This window comes from Protopterus annectens, chromosome 3.part1 (genome assembly GCF_019279795.1).
Source record: "Protopterus annectens isolate FY-2018-M chromosome 3.part1, PAN1.0, whole genome shotgun sequence".
In the NCBI taxonomy this organism is placed as follows: domain Eukaryota; kingdom Metazoa; phylum Chordata; order Ceratodontiformes; family Protopteridae; genus Protopterus; species Protopterus annectens.
This window is the reverse complement of record NC_056732.1, coordinates 665,211,974-665,237,048: the sequence shown is the minus strand read 5'-3', so window position 1 is coordinate 665,237,048 and position 25,075 is coordinate 665,211,974. Positions and strand designations below refer to the sequence as shown.

Sequence of the window (25,075 nt, the reverse complement as noted above, 5' to 3'; positions counted from 1 at the left end):
GTTCAGCAAAAAGTAGTTCAAGCTCCAGCTTTGGTGCAAGACATGACTTCCAGTCATTTAGAAGAAAATAAGCAACATTTGCTCAGAGCTGATTAAAATAAACAAAACACTGACGGAGTTTATCAACTCAAATAATAAAAGACTGGAAAAAATGAATAAACTTAAAATAGATATTCAGATGAGCTGCTGAGACTAGTCAGGAAGAGATTTTTTAAAAAGGTAGAATTAGAGGACGGTGCATGTAGGGAAACTTGAGATTTTCTGCTGTACCTGAGAAACTGGAAAGGGCAGACTGAATTTTATGAGAGCACAGATTAGTAACTGGACTGGTATTCTACAACAGGAGTTATTAATTGAAAGGGCACATTGTACGTATACTCCAGATATGGCCATGAGAAAGCAGCCAAAACCTCTAATAGTAAAGATCCAACCCTACCAACAGAAGGAGTTGATTTTGACAAAGCTGTGGCAGAAGGACAAAGTACTAAAAGTAGAGTGTGGAAAATTATTACTGACTGTATATCAGGCAGAAGGGGAATATAGTTAGCCCAGCAGTCATGGAATGTGGACAGCAGGTGTAAGATTCACGATGCTGCATCCAGCTATCTTCGGAATATTTTTCCTGGAGGGTCAAACTAATTTTTTTGATGCAAACATGCTAAGGAGAAATACAGAAGTGTGTCCAACCAAAAAAAAAAAGGCCTACCAAACAGAAGGGGACTCTGGTTGTTATTCTTATGATAATAAAGCTCATAGAGAGACTATGCCAGTGAAACCTTTTCCAGTGTCCCAAATGAAAAAGCTTGAGAGACAGAGAAAAGCACAGGAGTTGACTAAAGGGCAGAAATACATTGGAAATGAATCAGAGATTGGAGGTGGGAGACAGAGATAAATGAGAACAAAAACAGCAACTCAGAAAATAATGAATAAATATGGAATTACAAATCATCAGTCAGATGAAAACCTGGAAATATTGCAATTTTTTGAGTTTGTTAAACTTGTAAAGGATTCCAAAAGCATATGCCATACTTCTTGTTATTAATGTTTGAAAGAACATTAAGTAGAAGGAAAGAGGAAGGAAAGGTGACTGTAAGTAAAACAATTTTTATTAACAGTATTTTTATAAAACATATGACATATTCTGCATGTTTCTGTCGTTTTTGTGTGTTATAGGGGTACTACAGTTAGCAGATGCTCCATTTTGTTCTCCCTCTAAAAGTAAAGATAGAAAAGAATGGCACTTGAGAAGTATGAACAGTGGTATATACAAACATTGCTTCTTATATTACTAAGTTGAGTTACAGATTATTAGAATTCGTCCCATGGAAGGTGGCAGTGTAGCAGTCTGAGGATAGTAAAAGTAGATTCACTCTTCTGACAAAAGGAGAGATATAGCTGAATATCATCAACTTAACACTGATACTGTATTCTTCTGTTTTAAATAAACACGTTTGATTGTAGTACATGCCCTTTGAAAAGCAGAGCCAAGACTTACCTCTGCTGCATCCCACATGCCACTGGATAGCTCCTGTAAGATTTAATTTCAGAAATAACCCACAAAGTATAACCCAAGAGGTAGGAGACAGACTACTCAAGAACTATTGAAGAGAGACTATAATGCACAGAGGCACCTGATCAAAATTCCATGGTCCATGCTGTAAAATGCTGAGAGATGAAAGAGGACTGAGGATGATTATGATCCCATGTCACTTGGAGATCATTTACTACCCTTAAATGGGAAGTTCTCCATTTTAAATGTCATTTATTACACTTAGAGGGGCAGTCTATTGCTGTGTCTTCATCCAAAATCAGACTGAAATAGATTTAGGAGATCATGTAATGTAAGATATGAATGTAACTGGTCAAGTGCTAACAGTGCTTAACCATTTTACGTGGTGGACTGCCATATTTGCATCATTAGAATACTAGACCATATTATGAGAACTGCTTGTCAGGGAACCGGAGGGTAATGCTGATGTCATTGAATTAATTGGTTGAACTGTGATAATTTAATATTAATAGTATTTATTTATTTGTATAGAATTTAACAGTAATTTATACTTTCTCTAAACTGTATTTTTCATAATACCGTTTGCAAGGTGTACTGGCAAACATCTTAACTCCTCATAGAACTAGGTGAAGGTTAAGGAATGTTTGGAGTTGGTATTATGGAAAATAGAGTTTGCAGATATTGTTGGATATTGATCATGTATTTGCAGTGTGCTTTACTTGTGTCCCAGTATTCTTAACAGTTACCTACTCTTTTACATAAATCATCCTGGCAATTACCTTTCTCAAAAAAAGACAAGTTAGAGATGGGGGTCAAAAGTTTCCAGTTTGCTGGGATTGAGCTAGAGAGCTTTTATAGGAGTAGGGTAATAAATCCCTCATGGAGAATAAATGAAAAAAAAAGTCCCTATCCTCAGAGAAAGTCATGCATTCTGATAGATGACTGGGCCAAGAGATTTCCAGGCTGGATTTAGCCTGGTAAGAAAAGGGTTTGAGCCATCGCTGGTATTACATATATATGAAACCATGTCCATATCCTGACAGTTATTATTTAAAGTAACCTTATAAACTCTGAATGCATTCTGGGGGAGAGAACCCACATATTGAAATTAGCTAGAATTAAACATCTTGGGTCAGTTTTATACTCTGTGAGCTATGAAGTCTCTGACCTTTTGCCGAAATATCCCCAGATAATGGGGTCGATAGAAGATAAGGAAAAGCCTTCCATTCACTCATATATAAAAGGCAGTCTTGAAGGTGATGGCACTCCCAACTTTTTACTTGTGATTTAAAACAGTTGACACCCTCACTACTGTTATCCCCCAGTCTATGACTTTGAATTACACAGAGACCTTGAGTATTAAATAACAGAGCCTTAAATGGGGCCAAAGGGAAAAATGCCATAGGTGTAGATCAATATGTGTGTATATACCTTTAAGAAGCTATCCAAGGGCTTGCACTAATGTATAAATACTGAGCATGTGCAAGCCTGACTGCCATTTTGTAGTTAGCTGTTGAGATGTAAGCATGCGTGTATGTAAGGTCTGTCTGTTAACTAGTTTGTTCATATTTAATGATGCTGCTGTCCATACTGCTGTGTTTCTATGTATTAAAACAGCTAAACAAAAACCCCAGCCTTCTTGTCATATGTGTTAGAGATGAATGAGTGACATTAGGTAAATGTCTAGCTGATAATCAATGTCTTAAGATACCCTCACTAAGACTGGCAGAACCTCTATCAAGATGAAGTTTCAGACTTAGTCTCTGACTCATTACCTTAACTGGAATTTGATGAAGCACACAGAAAATAGACCTTGTTTTTTATTTGAAAGTAGTTTCAACATCATAACACAAAGCTGTGGGAACAGGTGAAGCTGTGTTGTGGTTAGAGGTTTTGATCTAGTTAGTTACTCAGTGAGTTATAGACTGGAAAAAGCAAGTAAGAGTTTTATGCAGAGCCCTGAAGCAATGCTAGTGTGTGTGTAGATTGAGGTTGTTTTTGAGACGGTGGTAAAATGCAGATTTGCTTTTTTTTCTGATTCACTTAAAACCAGGAAAATATTATATGAGGTGGTAGTTGAGTTGGGAAGTACATCTCCTGAGTTTGTGACTTTGTATGCAATACATCCTGGGCAACTTTCCAAGTGAGTGAGAAGTGTTTTAAAAAAAGGAAAGGGAAGATAATGAAGTGAGGAAGTGAGAAGAATACTCAGGCAAAAGATATTACCAGTTTTTGTGGTATAGTGGCTTGCAGTGATCATCATGGTTACTTGTCATTGATGCACTCATGGACAAGTGGTTTTAGTTAGAAAATGTGATATTGTTCTGAATTTTCACTGTGTTATATTGTGTGGTCTAGCTACACTTTTCAGGTTTTTTCCTTTTTTTTTCCACTGCTGTGTGACTGTGGACTTGGTATGTATAATATGGGGGTGGGGACGGTTGACCCCCTCCAAAAAAAGATTTTCTGGATGTGCGTTTTTATGACATTTTCGACTCTCCAGTTTCAGCATTAATTTTTCAGAAACCAGTAAGTTGAACAAGTGTGCTTCTATCACTCATAGGTAATCCATAGAGGACCACCTCTGAGTGAGTGTCTTCATGTTCAGAGCTAGCTTTGCTTACATTATTGAGGATGACCTTGACTGCTGCTGTTATGTTGTGTCTTTCGGCTTTTCCCGGTTAGGGGTCGCCACAGCGGAACTCCAGTCCGCTAATGATTGGCAGTAGATTTTTATGTGCCGAGTTGCCAGCCCTGACGCACAACCTTCAACGAAGGTACGCCCATTCACGCATGTCTCCACACAGAAGACGCTCTAGCTGAGAATCAAACAGGGCAACGTCCATCTGTGAGGCGACAACCCTGTTATAAATGTCCTAAATTCAGAAATTTGGAGTATAGACATTGTTGAAGTAGAGTCATCCATTTAATGGAATTACACCAATAAAAGAGTTGTTCATATTGTCGAATGTCATTCTAGAATTATTTGTTAATTTTTACTGCTGTAATGCTTAGTGGGGAGGGCCTGATCTGCTTGCCAACCACAGGATTTATAGTGAACAGAAATTATGGCAGAGTTTGAATTATTTTTCAAGAGCAATCTTGAAGATGGCGAATTATGTACACCTTAATTATGCATACAATTTTTCCAAAGCTTTACATAAGTAACTTAGTTTAAGTTTTAGGGGTTGTGTCAACAGTACATAAGTGACCGTGATTAGAGGTTTGGCTGTGCAAATCCTAAGAGATATTTGCAGTCATAGTGGCCTAGTTTTGGAGGCACTCTAAGAATGAAATTAGTCAGTGTTCAAAATGCTGCAGCCCCCTTCCTATGCCTTATTAATAAAGACATCCAGATAGAGAGGACTCCAGTTCAAGTCCATCATGTAGAGGCAAATACATAAAGCAGAGATGGAGTTAACATGAAGACGAGTGATGGGGAAGGTTGCCTTATTTGTTCTGAACCCAGTTGGGAATTTTTACTGAACCTCCGAGCTAGTCATACATTGTCTGTACTAAGGTACATGAAGAAGCACAGTTTTTCTTTTCAGATAGGTGCACTTAATGAAGTAGATTATCAGAATTTGGAATATTTGGTTTGAAAGAATAACAATAACAGTAAGCATTTAACTGGGTAGGCCCACTAGACACATAGTCCCTTTTCAGTGGCAATCCAGGAAAAATGCCCGGTTACGTGACTTACTGAAAGTCACACAGTGAGCTGAGGGAATCAACCAGTCTACCACAGAAGATAGGAATGGTAAACAATATTGACAGTGTGAAAGCAATGGCTGTATGTGTTTAAAATCAGTCACAGAGATCATGTAGAGCATCAATAGCACTGTCATATAGATAATAATGTGGAACTGTAGCATTTATTTCCTATATGACTGTGTGAAATGCAGACTTAGGCTTGTTGAGAAAATAAAATAAACCCTGACGCATTGCCAGTGATGCCAGAAAAGTAAGTATAGCACTAAGAGGTAAGGTAGAAAAGGAAATGGATAAAAAAAGACTTTAATGTCATTAAGAAGCAGTTAAAGCTAACAGAATGAATGAACAGTATGAGAGTCATTCAGATTACGTTATCATATGTATTGATATACATGACATGAATAATGTAATTAAAAAAGAGCATTACCCATTGATTACAATTGAAGAAGTCATCTTGAGAATGAGAAATGCTAAGTTTTTTTAATAGTACTAGATAATGCTAGATATGCACCAAAGTTTCTCACAGAAAAAGCTAGATAAAGAATTTTCAAATTATGTATTATACCATTGTGAAGGTACATAATGGTATGGAAAAGTACAGAGAAGGTCAGAAGGAGTTGTATTGTGTTTTTTTAGACTTAGAGAAAGCATATGACAAGGTGCCTAGAAAGGAGTTGTGGTATTGTATGAGGAATTCGTTTAATCATTTCTGGTACCTCGGCCTTCGCCTTCTCATGGAATAAATGTACTACACAATACAGTCCCTTATAAATCATCTTCTAACAATTTACATAAGTAATTGATTTCAATAAAACAATTAAATATTTTTCATCTTAAAGCCAAAACTACTTTTCCAAAAAACTTTTTTTAAAACACAACATGCATTATTTAGCATGTCCCAAAATAAACCATCTCATAAATATAACAATTTTCATGAAAATAAAAAATGTATATAAAAATACTTTTATTATACAAAATTTATAAGCTCATAATTTTATACTTTTATAACTTTACATTTCTAAATTAATCCCATTAGGAAAAAGAGTACTATAATTTATAATAAATCTAGATTCCATTTCCAACAACCTATTATAAAAACCTAAATTGTTGTCACCCACATCATTTGGTTTACCCAGAACACAAAAAACTAGCCCATCAGAAAGTCCCCTGTGCTGTTCACAAAAATGACTGGCCACCGGACTATCTAACCTCCTATTCCTGATGTCTCCCAGATGTTCAAGAATTCTGAGCTTAACTCTCCTTCTGGTCTGTCCAATATACCATTTCTGGGTTGCACAACTGCAACCTATGATATAAACCACTCCAGAAGAGTTGCAATCAAAAAATTCCAAAGCACTATATCTCACATTGTTGATTCTAGTTCCATCTAACTTTCTAACTCTAGCACAAACCTTGCACCTCCCACACTGGTAAGTCCCAACCTTTCTATTCTTTGTTAACTTACTTCTAGTATTTAATATTTCCTTCAAATTTTGAAATCTACCATAGGAAAATGTTACTGTGTTAGGAAACAGTTTTCCTGCCTTATCATCTCCAACGATGATAGGCCACAGTGATAATACTACTTTCCTTAAAATACTGGAAAAATCTGAAAATTTGTTAACAAAAAAATATACTCTCCTTGTGTGCATCCCTTCTACCATTCAAAACCTGGCCCCTACTTTCCTCTGAATAAAATGTTTTATGTGTAAGCCTTTTCCTATTTGAACCCCTCATTCCTAAATCATATTCAACATGCCCTCTAGCTGCCTTTATTATATTCTTAGAATAACCTCTTGCATTAAGTTTTGTCTCAATTTTGTTGAATTCATTATTCATCCTTTCCATTTCCGAGGTATTTGTCGCAATTCGTTTAAACTCTCCTAATGGAAGGGAATTTCTGAGACAAATACTATGCATACTAGATGCATGCAAAAAATTGTTAGCTGCTGTAGCCTTATGAAAAGGCTTATATTGCACTTTATTGTCAGATCCTACATAAAGTTCTATATCCAAAAACTGAATCCTGTGCCTGCCTACAAGATACGTAAAATCCAGGCCACATGGATTATCTTTTATTTCCAGAATAAATTCCTCAAAATCGTTTGGATCCCCCCTGCAAAGAAACAAGAGGTCATCAATAAATCTTTTGTATTTCACGACTTTGTTCTGGAAAAAGTTCTTTGGATAAATAAATAAATTTTCAAAATGGGCCATGAATAAAATCAATTACTTATGTAAATTGTTAGAGGATGATTTATAAGGGACTGTATTGTGTAGTACATTTATTCCATGAGAAGGCGAAGGCCGAGGTACCAGAATTGATTAAACGAATTTATTCAACACAGTCTGGCTGCTATATTGTTCAAGCGACAGTGGTATTTTGGAATTTGTTTCACTCAGAGTGTTTAATTAGTAGTATTGTATGAGGAAATCAGGAGTGTCAGAGAAGTATGTAAGAGTGGTACAGGATAGGGTAGTGTAACAGCAGTGAGGTTTGCGGTGGGAGTGATGGATGCGTTTAAGGTGGAGGTGGGGTTACATCAAGGATCAGCTCTGAGACCTTTCTTATTTGCAATGGTGATGGACAGGTTGACAGACGAGATCAGACAGGAGTCCCCATGGACTATGATGTTTGCAGATGACATTATGATCTGTAGTGAGAGGAGGGAACAGGTGGAGGAGACCCTGGAGAGATGGAGATATGCTCTAGAGAGAAGAGGAATGAAGGTCAGCAGGACTAAGACAGAATATATGCGTGTAAATGAGAGGGAGGATAGAGGAATGGTAAGGATGCAAGGAATAGAGGTGGCGAAGGTGGGTGAGTTAAATACTTGGGATCAGTAGTTCAGAGTAACAGTGAGTGTGGAAGAGAGGTGAAGAAGAGAGTACAGGCAGGATGGAGTGGGTGGAGAAGAGTGTCAGGAGTGATTTATGACAGACGAGTACCAGTAAGATTGAAAGGGAAGGTCTACAAGAGGGTAGTGAGACCAGCTATATTATATGGGTTGGAGACAGTGGAGTGACAAAAAGGCAGGAGTTTGAGCTGGATGTGGCAGAGTTAAAGATGTTAAGATTTGCACTGGGTCTGATGAAGGTGGACAGGATTAGGAATAAGTACAGGATTAGGAATAAGTATATTAGAGGGTCAACCCAGGTTGGAAGGTTTGGATACAAAGCCAGAGAGGCAAGATTATGTTGGTTTGGACATGTGCTGAATAGAGATGCTGAGTATATTGGGAAAAAGATGCTAAGAATGAAGCTACCAGGTAACAGGAAAAGAGGAAGGCCTAAGATAAGGTTTATGAATGTGGTGGGAGAGGACATGCAGGTGGTTGGTGTGACAGAGCAAGATGCAGAGGACAGGAAGAAATGGAAACAGATGATCCACTGTGGCAACCCCTAATGGGAACAGGCAAAAGAAGATGATGATGACCATTATGAAGGTACAGATTCCTTAGACTTCTGTTTGGTATTTTGCCAGCACAAGACGTGTTCCAAAGAGCTGTTGTACAAGTAATTAAAGGCTTATATGGTCTCCTAAACATAACGGATATATTACTGTGAGGCCAGAAACATGAAGACTGTGACAGGTGACTGATATAACTTTTAAATTGATTGACAACACTATTTCAAGCTAAATAGGAACAAATGTAAAATCAGATTGGTAACTCTGTAAATCTTTGGTCATATTTTTATAACTGATCTGAAATCTGATCCAGAACAAAAACAGGGGCATTGTGCAGATATCAATGCCATAAGACAAACAGACATTACAGACAGTTTTAAAGGGGTTCATTTTCTTGGCGAGTGTGTACCTGATATTTCTGATGTAACTGTGTATCAGCATGGGAATAGAGCCAAGAGGAAGTTAATTTTGAGATGCTTAAGAAATTATTTACTGATATTCTAGCTTTAAAACACTATGACATGAATACATCAACTTTTCTGCAAGTAGATGTCAATTAAATTGAAGGTATGATATGATATGTAATCCTCCAAGGGAAATGAGCATGGATCTGTGGATCAAGGGTGTTTACAGATGCATCAGAGTGCTGTGCTCAGATAGAAAAGAAAGTTAGCAATAGTGTATGGACTTGAAAAATGCCATTAATGTGTTTATGGCAAAGAAATTCATGTGGAAACATACCACAAACACTTGCAAACTGTATACAAAAAATTGTAAAGGCATCTCCAAAATTGGAGATGATGACACTCTACAGAAGTATAATCTGAAAGGGATGTACTGAGCAGGCAAAGATGTATACATTAGAGATATACTGAGTATTTTTCAGGGAATTATAAAATGTTGCAAGAAAAATGCTAAGACAGTTACCAGTGAGAGAACAGAAAATTTCAAATCTGTGCTGGTAACTATTTAGAACTGCAGCTACTGAACTGAAATATGTTGCAGTGAAACATTATCTTGAGCAAAAAAATTAGTCTTTTTTTCCTTCCAAGGAAAAATAAACTGCACTCAAGGCTTTGTGTTCAAAGCTGGCAAAGTAATACTTCACAGTGAAATGAGAGAAATGCTTGAGTGGATTTATGGACTCATAATGTATGTATTTTTGCTATTTTCAACTCTTAGGACACAGTGCAGAGATGATTTCCATGAGTTTCAACTCTGATAGAACACACAGTGCGGAGATGAGCCATCTGCAGTACATGCCATAATACTAATCCAGAACAGTAGCATACCCATTTCCAGATAGTCCATGGAATCAAATTGGTGCAGGTTTGGTCCACTTAAGAGAAACCATGAGCAGATTTGTGGATATGTGTATTATTATCTTGCAGCTTCCCTGAATTAATTAAACTGACAGATTCAGTAAGTGCAAGCATGATCTGTGCATTAAATTCATTTTACTCAACAGAGGAATACTTGATGTTTTCCTATCTCACAATAGTCTGCAGTACACAAGTGAGAAATTGAGAAGATTTGTGCATGAGTGGGAATTCAGACATTTAACATCTAGGCCATACTATCCTGAGACAAATAGAAAAGGAAAGATAAATATCCTGCTGTAGCAAAACGTGTGAGGGCTGTCATGCTGCTTTCAGAAATGCAGGAATACTTCACTTCAAGGAATCAGTCTTTTAGTCGCTCAAGTGTTGATTGGTAGAATGATGAAAAACAGATTGATGGAATGATGAAAAACAGGTTGCCTGTTTCATCTATGTTTCTGATATCTGAGAGTATGCATAATTTAAATGAAATGGTGGAAAAAAGTCAGCCGATGATAGGAACTGAAGAAATGTGTCATATTTGCAGTGTGGAGACAAAGTAAGGAACCAAAAGCCATGGGAAAGTCTGTAAGCTTCAAATTAAGTTGTTAGTAAAGTAGCTGAACCAAGATTCTTTTTAGTTTGTGGGGAATATGATAAACCATATAGGAGAAATTGCATACATTTGTACAAAACAAATATGTCAACATTAACATGGACATTTCTGGATGAAGAGCAACACGTCAAAAACAGCCCTGTTGTATTAAAGTAAGAGACTGTGACATTTGTGATAGTCAAGAGCTGCAGAGAATGATTCCTCTCTCTTTAAATGAACCTATTCTGCAGCAGGAACTGTCTCAGAAGCTCTTAAAATCTATCAGAGATGCCCATTGTAAATAATCCATTAAATTCTCCCATTATGGTAGACTGTTGAAGAAAATAGATGGGTGTATGAACATTTCTAGAGCTAATGATAGTTCTATGGATTGAAAGTTGAATTATTACAAATGTTTTTGAATGTTTGCAAAATTTCATTTTGAGGTAAATAGCTCATGATATTCACAGTACTGCATACTGACAAGGTTAATGTGAAATGATCAGTGCATTTCATCTCACTGATTTATATATTTTATAGTTCTGTGAAATGGGGATGTGCAGTATGGAGCACCTACTTTACTTGATAATGAGCTAGCTATATTGATTATCATGTCATGTATGATGCAGAGACGATCCAGAGAATTCAGTTCTATTGCAGACCTCAGGGACATATTTTACAGCTGTTGTGCTTTGGTGTTATTTTCTAAGCCTGATGGCTTGACATATTCTACAACCAAATTCAAAGAAATAGATGCTTCTAAGTGAACTTTAGTACCAAATCACATTGGCCACAAGTTCAAGGATCACCTAGGTAGACATTTCGTCCTGTTTGAGGTTATATGTTCTGGACTATCACAGTTGAAGTGCTGAGGTATCAATTGATTTCCACTTGGTAGTGAGTTGAGCAAGTTACTGAACAGACATGGAAATCCCAAATGCAATGGAGATGCTCTGCGAAAGCTGATTTAAGCTCTAACATTGAGAAGAATATATCCCTATACCTTTGGGGGAATTGAGTTTAAACTCATCATATTTAAGATGTCAGTAGCTGAGTTAGTGTGCAGGATCTGTGGTCAAAAGATGGTCTCTGCTTGCAATTTCTGTAACATTAGTTGTCGTGTTAATGGAAAAGGCCTAACATTTAGCGCTAATAGGGATTTCCAGATCTTACTAGCAAGTGCCAGGAATTTGCCAAGAAAAGAGTTGTGGTGGTTCTTGAGGTGAGGACCTGGATATGGAAGGAATTTAGTGAGGCTGTGGAGAATGATGATCAAGTGTTCTGAAAGAGTATTTGGTAGACCATCTGAAGAGTCAGATGAGGGTAGGGTAGGACATCATCTAAGTAATTCTCGGCAAGTGTGGAGAAATGTTGACCTCAACTATGGAAGGTCAACAAGCACTTTAAGGAATTCATGAAAATAATTGACATACCCTTCTATGAAGAAGCACTCCCAGAAACATCTAGTGGGATGTGGTACTTTTCTTTATATGAGGGTAAGTCCAGGCCACTAATCAAGGAGCCTCAATCTTCACCACTGACAGCGGTGAGGGATGGCCAATAGGGACAAAAATAGATACACATAGTATTTTCAGATGCAGCTGTCTGCACCAAGCACAGTTTCCCTTAAGAGCACACAGGGAGCACACTCCAGACCTGAGGTTGGAGTCTCTTTTTCTGCAGGCCCCAAACAAGACTCCACACTGACCACTTTGGAGCACTGTGTCGCTCTTCCAAGTAGCTGACACACACACACTCTTGGATATTTGATTTTCACACACAAACACCTTGGAAAGACTGGCACAGATTTACCAGCTGTGTCCTCCTCTGTCCAGACTATAAGGTAATTATGCTCTCACCAGTCAGCTACTCTAAGTCTTTTACAAGGGTACCCAATTATACTGAGTAAAATGAATACTAATACAAATGGTAGAGTTTGACCAATGCAGCAAGGCTTTCAGGTGCAGCCACAGTGTCACTAAAATAAGCGTAAGTACCCTTAAGATGTTGAAAGTATTATGAAAGGTATAGAAATATTTAATAATAAATAATAAAATTAAAAAACATGACAATACTGAATATCTAGTTACCATAAACATCAAAGTTTCACTCACAGGAGATATAAAAAATAACACAGTTGAATATATTTACACATATGCAGAAAACATTACTTAACTAATCTCACTATATTTCCTGACTGATTAAATAATTGCAGTTCCCTAATTAATTTATTTACTACAGCAAGACAAGATGATGAGTGTTGAGTTGCTTACTACAGCAAGGCTAGATGAGGTGTGTGGTTGTGTGAGGTATCTGTGAGAAATCTTTCCTGTCAGGTTCCGAAAAACAAAGTGATGCTGCGAGAGTTCCGTCATATTTGTCACTAATATCTAAAGAATCATTTCAGTGCTGGTTATAGAATGACATCATCTCTGGTCACCTGACTCTGGTACAGTACACCCCCAGAGCTTTACTAATATCTGTTGCAGCATCTGAAAGCTATAAAACAATTTCAAAAACTTTCACCCTTCTAGGGTAGTAATTAGTTCACCCCTAATGACATTACAGTTAGATTCCTGTTCCTGGTTTTCCCAGACATTTTTGTCTCTGGCTACAGTCAGACCTGTAGGATAAAATCTTTATGGCCTAAACCAACCCATTTAATTTTCAACCTATTTTTCAAAATTAGCTACACTGAGATTAACCTCTTCTCTTTTGGAATTCTCTGTTAAAACATGTACATTTAATCAGTTATAATAATACTGTCTGACATACATGTATATCTCTTTTCTGTTCAGCAGGGCCCACTGTTTATGCATTTTTAACACAAGCAACTTTACTAATACAGTTTTAACACAAGCTTCTGCACAAATCAGTGTGATAGTCAAGTGACATAAAATTCTGTATAATCCAGCTAGATATACTGGCATATGTTACACATGAACTGCCCTACTCTCCCTTGCACAGATGACATTACCTCATGTCATCATAGAGGGTACTGAAGCAAAACTAAAACAAACAAAAAAAAAAACAGTTCTCCCATGAGATAGTTCTGGGAGTTGATGAAATCTAGATGGATGTGTTGCAGGAGTTGAACATTGTTGGAGTGTGATCCAAAACTCAGATTCAAGTCTAGAGTCTCTTACTCCTAGTCATACTTATCCAGTTGAGTCTGTCATCCTTCAATTTAAAGGAAGTACTCCATTAAGACTGCATATTCAGTGTTAATACCTTTTTGAGAACTTCACTCACCTTTTCCAGGAAGTTTATCTAGGCTGTGCATCAGTTTGTATCTCATTGGAATTCTCTTTTCAGTTCTGTATGCTGTTTAGCAAAAGAGAGATGGTGTTGAAAGAATGTGTAGAAGAGTGACATAGATGTAACAATTGTGAGATGGCATGGAAATGCTGAGTTATACTGAAGGATTCTTAAGTACTTGGCACGTACCCTGAAGAAGAGAAATGCTGACAACATAACATTGTCTTTAGACAAGTGGGTGCAAGTAGAGTTCAGGAGAAGAGACATGGCAGCCAAAACAAAAGCCTGTATTAAGGTTGAGGTTAAAAGAGTTATGTGTGAAAAGAGAGGGGAACATAAGTGGATGAAAACCAGAGGTGTGGAGGTCAGAAAGAAGCAGCAGAGTTCATCAGGAAGTACAAGGCAGCTTTAGACGAAGAAATGGCTGACTGAGTGAGGTATTGGTATAGGGAAAAGATGTTGTGCCCTAATAATGGGGTACTGGAAGGAGGTGATATGTGGAGGCTGGAACTCAGCTTGCAGCTGAGTGGAGTAAGATTCAAGACTGAGTTAGGAAAATACTGCTTCATGGAGGGCTTTGTAGGGTAATGCAGTGAATTTCCAGACGGAGTTAGAAAAAGTAGGCCAGCAGATAAATTCAAGAATGCCAGGGATAAATGAAAGAGGGCAGAGGGCAGAGTGAAGGAAGTTGCAGGCACACGGGACTTGTTAGGGTCTAGGTTTTCTTCTTTTAACATCTTTCTGTGTTCCTGTGACAAGTGCTCTCCTACGAGATTCTTTTAAGCCACATGTCAGTACTTGTTTATGCAATTTTTACTTTTATTTATTATTGTTTTTTTAGCTCTTTTTTGGATGGCGCACAACAGGAAAGGTCTGAGGAAAACAAGAAGGAGGGGAAATTCAGGAAGGAGCTTCTCTTTGGAAAAGAAGAAACATGTATGTGATATATATAATTTGAATACACTGAAGGCAAGGGAGAGACAAGGAAAGGGGTACAGAAGAAATATGCAAATATCAAAAATGAATAAACAAGAAATTAGGAAGGTAATATCCTTTTAGAATGTGAGGTGATTAAGAATAAGGCACTGCAGAGTGAGAATGGTGTGGGACAGGCTAGGCGTGACATAGGTAGGTACTAGGCTATTAGCCCTAGGGTCTATATAAGCCTAGCCAAAAAGGTGCATTGGCTTTCGCCACCCAAGAAAATTATTTTCCTGTGCCCCTGTCGAGCAGAGCCACAGAAGTGATCCCTGGGGTGAATTTCCTATTTCCCATCCAGTCGTCCAGTATTTCAAAGAAAGGGTAGTGAATGTGTAGAACAGACTTCTAGCAGAGGTCCTGGATCAGAGCAAACATAGTGGTGAACAAAAAGATGCAGTGAATATCTGTAGGAATCCTCAAAATTAAAAAGAAAAAAAGATGATTCTAAAGCCCAAAGCATGTTAATGTATCTTGCTGCAAATCAGTAAAATGGTTTGTAAAGTCTCCTGGTCTTTATTTGTTCTTAGTATATGTGTATGTAGTTATTTCTGATTGACAAAAATCCAGAGACAAAATAATTGTTATAGATAAGATTACTTAAAAAATGTGTGCCTTTTTGTCTAATTTGCATGCTATTCAAAAACCAGTAACTGCATAACAGTAAAAAAGTCATTAATGTGCCACTTAGCAGTTCAGTAAAATGTTAACACTGAAAACAGCAGCTTAGTCTGTGAAGGCAAGTATACTGTCTTCCACGTGGTAAGGATTGTGAAAGGTTGTACTTTTTTATTGAGGTGCCTTCATGTATAACAGAAACAGGGTGAGACAGGTAGTAGTAATGAGGTCATTGTAGGGCAGGTACCAAATGTAAATGTGAATGCTACAGTAACGTAAAACACTTGTATTTAACAGGGAACACTAGAGATATAAGTCAGTAGGATTTTTATGAGGGCTTCATTTGCTGTAGTTATATTTGCCTGGTTGTAAACAGAAGCAGAATCTATCAGTGCAGTTTTGTTGCTTCTGAAGGCAAATGGTTTCTTCTGCAGCCGTTGCAGGATTTGGGGGGGGGGGCTAATATTAAATTGTTAAATATGCTTCAAGGAATTGCAGTAATTTACACAAGATAAACTACAAAAATATATCCTTAATAAAACTGGAAGAAAAAAAAAAAAAGATTTCCCCTTGCTGCTTTCTCTGTTTTTGGGAAGAAACGTGGATTTATTCTGAATTTCACATGATCGTGTAAGTTATGCACATACTTTTTATTTGTAAAGTACTAAAGAACCAAAAATGAAACTGTTAGCTAGATGTTAATGAAATACCAGTTTGTAATTTTGGTTTGAGCAGATGAATATTTCCAAGTAAGTACATTTTTGTTACATTTAGCTTCTGCTTTCAGCCTTTGCCACAGCTTGTACTGCAAATACATTTTCACGCTGATCCTCTCACTGCTGGCTTAAAACTCACACCACACATCCAAGAAAAGTAAGAGGTTTTTTGTACTTTTCTAGCTGCATCTGGCCCTCCTTCAACCCTCCCTATAAGCACCCAAACCCCTAGTGGCAACTCCACTCTGTCTAAGAAGAGACCTCCACCCCCTCCCCCTGGACACAAAAGAACCCTCTCCGACCCGCCAAGCCCGCTACCTCATGGCCCCCAGAATAAAGTTGCAGTCCCTTGGGGTGAGTTATCATCATGTAAAGGAAGTTAAGATGACAGTATATAACTCAGTGCCTCTCTTTAGGTATTTGCACTTCCTTCGTTTGTTTTGTAATTTGATATTAACTATTGTGCTTTAATACTCATAGTTAGCAAAAAGGGGATGTCACTTCTTAAACAGTTTCAGAGATAATTTTTGCAGTCAATATGGCTAAAAAATTAGTTTGCAAAATTATCTGAATGGTTGTGCAGCCATTATGTCAGGTGCCAGCAGTCGTCTAATTTGTATAATCCGTTTTCTGAAAAAGTGATCCTGGCATATACATATCCATAAAAAATATAATTCTTCATATTATAGTGAGGGCAGTGTTTTTATTTAGAGAGGCACTGAATCTATGCTGCTGTGTTACAGTGATTATTGTTGTTTTCAAACAAAAAATGAATCAAAATTTGCTTTTGTTTTTGTGTACATGAACTGTGTTTTGTTATTTTTGGGATTTAATAAAATGCAACTTGTGCCAGTCTGTCATGTTTAATGTGTCCATATTGTCACTTACCATGTGTTTGTGTTCTGGCACTTTTGGTTTGATTGCTAACTTGAGTTTCTATTAAGTTTGTGTTACTGCTGAGCCAGTACTACGTCTTTAATGTAGTTACATTCACAAGTAGGCACAGCAACAAGAAAGGTGCACATCTTTTCCATATACTTTCTAGTAGAGTTTACATATGTTTATGATTTTTTAAATGGCCATGCATTTTGTTAATGCAAAAGCAGCCATCTACCACCAACAGAACATTCTGAGTGCTGAGCCTGGGGTAGCTTAGTCGCTGTTTTCTGTCTTTTTAAAAGTATCAGTTTTATGAGGTATACAGAAAAACCCTTTTATTGTTCATTACTCTTGATTAACAAATTCCAGTTTTTGCATGTTCAGCACAGATTGTGAAAATGTGGTGCTTTTTAATGGTCTTAAACGTAATAGATTTTTCAGTCAATAAGGTGAGTCAGCAGCAGAATCCTTGTTTTAACACTGTAAGGACCCAATGCAATCTGAATAATTGGTTCCGAGATGTCCCTGTGACTGCTTTCAGCTTGTCATAATGATGTGACTCATTTGTTTACATTCAGTATGCAGCATGTTTGGAACTGTAAGATAGCAGCCATTCAAATGGACAACAGAAGCACTTGCAAGATGATAGCCATCGTAGTCTAAGCTTTAATATTCTTGAATTGTACTCATTTTGTCAGGTGAATTATGAGAATTTGTAGTTAAGTGAAAGGAGATGTACTGCGAAGAGTGGAGATGTGTCGTGTTCTTAGGAAACAGACTTGGAGAGTGACTAGATGAAAGGGAAAGCTTATGTCACAGGAAACGAGATTGTTAAATCATTTGCTACCTGTCTGTCTCTGGGGAGGATTCTTCTGGTCTGGTCTTATTTGTAGGGGTTGAATATGTCAGTATCTCTTTGTATGAATTAGCACCTTCCTTTCTTCCTTTTGCTACTGCTTGACCAGTGTCAGTTTACCCAAGCTGCCTTTTACCAGCAGTGTTGCTAAGCACTGTCTGTATTTATTTTTTCTGCTTCAGAATGGTTGGGTTGCTTGGCTGTTTTGTCTGTTTGCAGCTTAGTTTGATTGGGTGGTACAGTATCCAGGATTACTTTATTTGCCCTGTGTTAAAAGGGATGGACATACCTCTCAACTTCTTTGCTCACGAATTCTAGACAAAGCCAGAACAAGTATGGGGGGAGGCTAAAACCCAGGATAATTTTTTAATGTTACTCAAATTCACTTAAAACACAATAGGAGTTTTTGCATCAAGATATATTTTCGGAACAGTAAACCTATTGTCTGGCATTATTGAATGACTGTAATCCTCAGTGATTTGCCAGAATTTTTTTTTTTTTTTTTAATGAGAGGGTGGGCAAAACCAGGTATGTTGTACAAAATGAGGGCCATTTGAGAGGTATATTGATGGAACAGGTTTCAGCTCCCGTATGACTCTGAAGTGGATAAAGTGGTTATCGCAGCATGACTAAATTAATTAAAGTAGTTTGGACAGATATGGCCAAAGTTATCATCTGAAAAGTATGTTTTCCAAAGACATGCATCTGGAGCGTTTCTCCCCGGGCCTCCGCTGAAAACAGGCTCTGTGGAACCTAGTCGGACATTCCCGGTCAACAAATGTTAAATAAATAAATTAAAAAAAAAATGTTTTAATGAGAAAAAAATGCAAGTGTACTCCATTTAGGAAGTTTTTTTATTTTATTTTATTTTTTTTTTTTTGGTCAGGTGTAATGACTTCCCCAGCAAGATCATCTAGTTAAGTGTTCTTGTGTTACACAGATTGCACCCAAAGACCTTTGTTTTGTGTGTGTGTGTGTGTGTGTGTGTGTGTGTGTGTGTGTGTGTGTGTGTGTGTGTGTGTGTGTGTGTGTGTGATGTTTCCTAACGATACTGACAATTGTGATTTAACAAATTTAAAAAAATAAGGTTAATCGACCTAGTAGTACTTTTGTTACAGAGTAAACTTCAGAGGTTAGAAAAAAGGAGCCACGTTCTGATAAGAAATAGTCAAATAAAGGCAAGGCGCACAAAAAAGATGTGCAGAAAGACCCAAACAATAAAGGTTGTCACGAGATAAAGAAAAAAATGATAAAAAAGTATCCATTCACATCTGACTGTAATAATAATAATAATAATAATTATAATTATAATTATAATAATTATAATGATCATGATGATAATATCCTGTTGAATGTGGAAAACTTTTTAAACAACTATTTTTCATCTCATTATTACTTTGTAATATGAATTCATATGTATTAATCGTAATGAAAAACTGAAAAAAAAACTGTAAACCATTCTTTTATCATATGCATACAATTATACATACTGTTTCCATCATAACATCCTCTTTTACTGTTGTGCATTAGGAAATACAGATTTACTTTACAATTTCTACCAACCTACTTATTTTAGTCATCTGATTTTACATTGCCCTGTGTATACTACCCCCAGTGCACCATTTATTTTTGTGAAAATTATTTCACCCATCTTTTAATGATCCCATCTCTAGTTCTTTTATTTTCTTTATAATATTCAGTATTTAATTTATAGGTTCATAGGTTGGTACTAGGCTATCAGCCCTGGGACCTATACAAGCCTAGCCATAACAATTCCCTGGCTATTTCTTCCCACACTATTTACTTCCCTGGACCCCTGTCTAGCAGGGCGACTGACGTGATCCCCAGGGTGAATTTCCTTTCTCCCATCCAATCGTCAAGGTTCCTTTTGAAGAGGGCCAAAGAGGCACTCTGCTTGACATGTATGGGCAATCTATTCCAGAGTCTGGGGAGTCTCTGGGTCAGGAACCTATCCCTCCAGCATGTTTTGTTTATTGTGATGACAAGGTTGAGATCTCTGGAGCGTGTTGCTCTGAGGGATTGGGATTTCTTTAAGTGTAACATGTCCAACAGCTCTGGGTTTGACATGGCCTTGTATGTTAAGCAGAGATCACCTCTGAGTAGACAATATTCGACAGAGTATAGCTGGAGGTTTTTAAGGCGGTCAGCGTAGGGCATCTGCTTTAGGCCTGTGATTCTTTTAGTGAGGTATTTCTGCAGCCTTTCCAGTTGTTGCAGATGTCTTGAGAGGTACATACCAAACTGGGCGTTGTATTCTATAATGGGTCTAATGAGGGATGAGTACAGTGGGGCAATGACCTCCTTTTTTCTGGATGAAAAGCCCTTAATGATGAGGTGTGCTACATAGAAGGATTTCCTGACTGTTGTGGCAATGTGGTTATCGAAGGAGAGACCACTGTCCACCTGTGTCCCTAAGTCTGTTATCACACTTTCGGTGTTTAGTGTACTGCCACCTATATGGTAATTCATGGGTACATGTTTTTTCCCAAAGGGGATAACTATACATTTCTTGGCATTGAGCTTGAGCCCATGGTTCTGGCACCAAGCATCTGTTTCTATACGGCCCTTTTGTAGAGTATCCACATCATTTGGGGATTCAATAATGGCTCCCAGTTTGCAGTCATCTGCGAACTTTGTTAGCCAGAGTCCCTTAGTGTTGGTCTGTACCTCAGAGAAGTAGATGCCAAACAAGAGCGGTCCCAGGACTGAACCCTGAGGTACTCCACTTGTCACTTGTCTGGAGCTGGATTTGGAGTCCGCTACTTTTACAGTGTGGGTTCTATCAGTAAGCCAGTTAGCAAAACATTGGGTGATGTAGGGATTAATGCCCAGCTTAGTAAGTTTATCTATGATTCCAGAGTGGGGGATGGTGTCAAAGGCCTTGGCGAGGTCTAGATAGGCTGTGTGGACCTCCTTACCCTTGTCCATGGCTCTGAGGACTGATTCGAAGAAGTCAGTCAGGTTCAGGAGACAAGATCGGCCCTTCACGAACCCAAACTGGGTGGGGTCCAGTGTTTGAAGGTTGCCAATGTCTTTGTTTATAAGTTATATGATAATACACTCCATGGCCTTGCAGATAAGGCTCATCAGACTGATGGGACGGTAGTTTCTGGGATCCAAGGTGGATCCCCCTTGTGGAGTGGGATAACTGTACCTCTGCGCCACTCAGTGGGCACGAAACCTGAGGTGAGGCTATGATTAAACATGACACTTAGGTGAGGTGCCAGTTCATATTGTAGTTCATGTAGTACACAGCCCAAGATGTCATCTGGTCCCATGGATGCTGTATTCTTAGCTTTGGAGAGTGCGTTTTTTACCTGTGTGGCCGTTATTACTGGAATTTGGCAATCTTCCGGTATTGAGATGGGCCATTTAGGGGGTGAGAGGGGTGAAGTTGGCACTGAATCGATCTGCCAGGATATTGGCAATATCCTTGGGATCAGTATATTTAATGCCATTCTGTTTTAGCTCAGAGCAGATCTGAGCATTGCCATTTAGATTCTTGACATAGTTATAGAATGCCTTGTGGTTGTCTTTGGAATCTTTGGCAATTTTATTTTCGTAACTAGCTTTGGAGGATTTTATGAGGGATCTCAGTTTCTTACTGAGGCTGGTAAGGGAGTTTTTTGCATCCTGGGATTTTCCTCTTTTCTGCAACAGTTTCTTCCTTTTGTTGTAAAGTTTGTTTATGGCAGGGGACCACCAGACTGGCTTCCTTTTTTTGGATGAGAGCATCTTGGTTCTATGTGGGATGGCACGATTCATGCATGAGTGGATGTGCTCATACAGTGCCTTAGTGTAGGATTCAGCAGTTGAACTTTCAGTTCCCGTCTGCATGGGTGTCATGAAGTTTGTCACTTCTGACTTGAGTAGCATGAAGTTGGCTTTGGAGAAGTTTTTTATGGAGGTTTCCTTACTGGGGGGTGGGGTGGGATATGGATGTTAAGGATGATTAGCTTATGTTCAGACCTGACTAACGAGGGGGTGACCATAGGTGTGGAGCTTCGATTTTCCATGTTGGTAATGACCAGTTCTAGGATATTTGAGCCCCTGGTGGGACTATGGATTAGGTGATCCAGGGTGTTGGAATTTATGAATTTCAAGAATCATTGGGCAAAGGTGTTGGTACATGAGTAGTTTTCCCAGTTAATGGCAGGGTAGTTAAAATCACCCAGTATTAGGGTGTTTGGTTCTATCTTAATATTTTCCAGTATGTTTAGAAAGGTGTAGTGAGAATCTTGGGGTAGGGTGGGGGATCTGTAGCAAGCTACAATTTGGATTGCAGTCTTACCTAGTGTTAGTTGCACCTGGAGAATTTCAGATGCATTGTGTTGGGCAACTAGCCTGGTGGTGTGAATATCCTTGGTGAATATTGACACTCCTCCACCTTTAGTGTTTCGGTCCTGGTTTGGTGGCCGAAAAGTGTGGTAAGAGTTGTAGCCTGGTATTGCAGGGGTGCTCTCTGGAGCCTTGAACCAGGTCTCAGTTACTGCACAGATATTGATGTTCTCCATTTTTAGGAGTGCCACGAGAGAGTGCATTTTGAAGTTTAGACTTCTAGCATTGAGTAGCATTACCTTCAGATTTTGCATGCTTGTACCTGTTACAGTGGTGGTTTTGTTCTTTGAACTTTGCCTAAAAAAGGCACTATAGGTGTGGCGAGAGCCTTAGCCAGTAACCTGAATCCCAGGGGTGACAAGTGCAGGCCATCTCTGGCAAAGCATCGTGGTCTGTCGATTATGTCATCCCAGGCAGACAGATACTGGATCCCCTTTGAATTTCACCAGAAGCTTAGCCAATTGTTGAAGTCAGTCATTTTGTCCTTATATTGTGGTATCATTCTGGGCGAAGGCAGGATGCTACTCAGGGCTAGGGTCATACCTGCCTGGGCCACATGATCCGAGAGCTCTTCCATGTCTCTTTTCATGTAGTCCAGGGAGGTATGTCTCGTCATTCACTCCAACATGGACAATGACAGAGTCATATTTGTACCTGTTGTGGAGTGACTTGAGTGCATGCATTATGTGGCGGATCCTGGCACCCGACAGGCAGCTGACTGTAATTTTCTCCTTATTCAACCTGGTGAGTGGGACATCAGTGTGTCGGACTATAGAGTCACCTATGACTAAAGTGTTAGGTATGTTGTCTTGCCTTAGGGGTTGTTGCTGGGTGGCACACTGGTGTTGTGAACTATGTGGCACTTTGGTTGTGATTGGTGTTTGTTTGCATTTCATTTTCAGAGGTCCTTGTTGCTTGGGCAGATTTCAGTTAAGGGCCTCTGCATATGTGGATTTAGTGTTGCTGTATGTGGGTGTTGGTGGTGTGGCTTTAGAAGGGCTATGTGTTGCTTGAGGTGTAGTGTGGGTGTTAACCTTCTCCTCTTGACTGTCTAGCACAATCTTGGGTGGAGAGAGCTTTGCTTCCATTTTGGCTATGTAAGTGCATCTCTCACAGGTTGTAGTGTTGGGTGGTAGGAGGAGAGGGTTATCTGTGTACATGAGGCAATTGCTGCATTGCCCCAGTATGTCCAGATTCACCAGGTGGACAGGAGAAATCACTGGAAGCTGACCCTTGGACATGCCTGGTTTGGTGCTTTTTTTTTTTTTTTTTTTGTAAAGTACAGGAGCTGTTTTCCCTTACCTTAGCAAGGTACTTTGCAGTTATATGCTGTTTAGTGCCTACTATTAATTTCTCCTTATTAACAAGGAGGGTTGAGTGCTTGTATCAGTTTAAGGCTTCGTAGTGCTTTCCAGCAGGTATTAGAGCAAGTGCTAGTCACAGGGATGCTTAAAGGTAAGATGAAAAAAAATGTACACTGCAGTGTACACTAGAGAAGCTAGATGTGAATGTAGATAATTTAAGTTTTACCTGTTTAAAAAGTTAAGGTTTAATGGAGAGTTACTATTTTTAAAACAGCAAGATGGATTGAAAGGGGTGGTCACTTTTGTATTCTGGTACTATGGAATACAGTAGGATGGCCAAAAAATTTAAATAGTTGAAGGGGAGGGATTTCAAAAATGATGATTTTGTGATTACTCAAGCTAGTGAAAGTAGAGAGGAAATGAGATATATGGTCAGATTAACATAAGAGGCAAGCAACTAGAAAGACAGTGATATTTAACAAGACAACTGTAACTGGGTGGGGGCACAGGAAAAAATTTCTACCCGACTTAGAAGAGACAGAGCTGTGGTATCTTTTGAAGTTTTAATATGTTGTTAAAGCAGAATGCAAGTAAAACACAAGGTAAAGAAAACAAACCACAGTATTCAAAATGTAAAAAGGCAATAAAGTAATACAAAATACAATCCTTGAGTTCCGCTTTTGTGCAGTATATTTTTTGGCCGCTAGTAATAATAAATGTAATAAGGCCTTTCTGGGTCTTTGATAATTCTAAACCAAGACACCAACTTAATATCATCTCCTTGGTTCATGTAATAATTTGTTGTCCTTCCATATCACTGTTGCAGTATTCATCACCTCTGCAATCTCCTGCCAAGGATAGTCCAAAGTCCGGCCAGTGTACCAAAGCCTTTGTTACCTAGGGAACGTTGTACATCAGACATATGCTCCTCATACAAGCATAAGGCATAAGGGTGATATACGTATGCCCTAAACTCAGAACATCTGTGCCATCAGTCTGAACGCCTTTATCATACATTGGTCTAAACACCCTTCAATTTGCTGGTTATACAGAGTCTACATCTTTCAGATAAGTACCCATTTGGGTTTCCTTTTTTTTTTTATTTACAATGTTCAATGTCATTCAAGAAAGGGAAATGTCAGTGCTGGAGGCAAATTCCTAGTAAAAATATTAGGTGTTTGTTTTGCTAAAGTGCATCTCACAACCACACTTAGTGCCCCATTTGTCAGACTTTTGTACACAAGGCTGTGTGTAGCTGCCTTCCTTCACTTTCCATTTACCTTGAGAACCAATGTCTCAAGCTTTTGGTCCAAGGTACCATGGCAGAATCAACTTGCCCGAGGTATAGCCTGCACTCAAAAAAGCCAAGAAATCTAGGCCTGAGGCTGTGTGCTGTCCAATGGATGTCTCTCTTGAGGTAAATGAGAACCCAGAGGATAGTCCAATGTTGCCATCAGTTTCTTCCGCCATGACCTTCTCAGAGGCCAGCATGGAACCTGCTTTGCATGTCCTGTGAGGCCTTCCAGGTGTCCACTGCAGTTGTTGATGGGGAACCACTGC

At 38.6% G+C, this 25,075-nt stretch overlaps 1 protein-coding gene across 4 annotated transcripts in view; it reads left to right on the top strand.

Moving 5' to 3' along the window:
* Positions 1 to 25,075, top strand: part of ASAP1 (ArfGAP with SH3 domain, ankyrin repeat and PH domain 1) — a 2,547,392-nt gene that overhangs the window by 2,271,985 nt on the left and 250,332 nt on the right. For 2 of the 4 annotated variants that reach the window (XM_044067034.1, XM_044067033.1), the window contains one exon: positions 16,301 to 16,471. The exons of the other annotated variants lie outside the window; for them this stretch is intronic. In XM_044067034.1, coding sequence (XP_043922969.1) covers positions 16,301 to 16,471 — 171 coding nt within the window. The remainder of the gene's footprint in view (positions 1 to 16,300; positions 16,472 to 25,075) is intronic. 4 annotated transcript variants of the gene reach the window in all.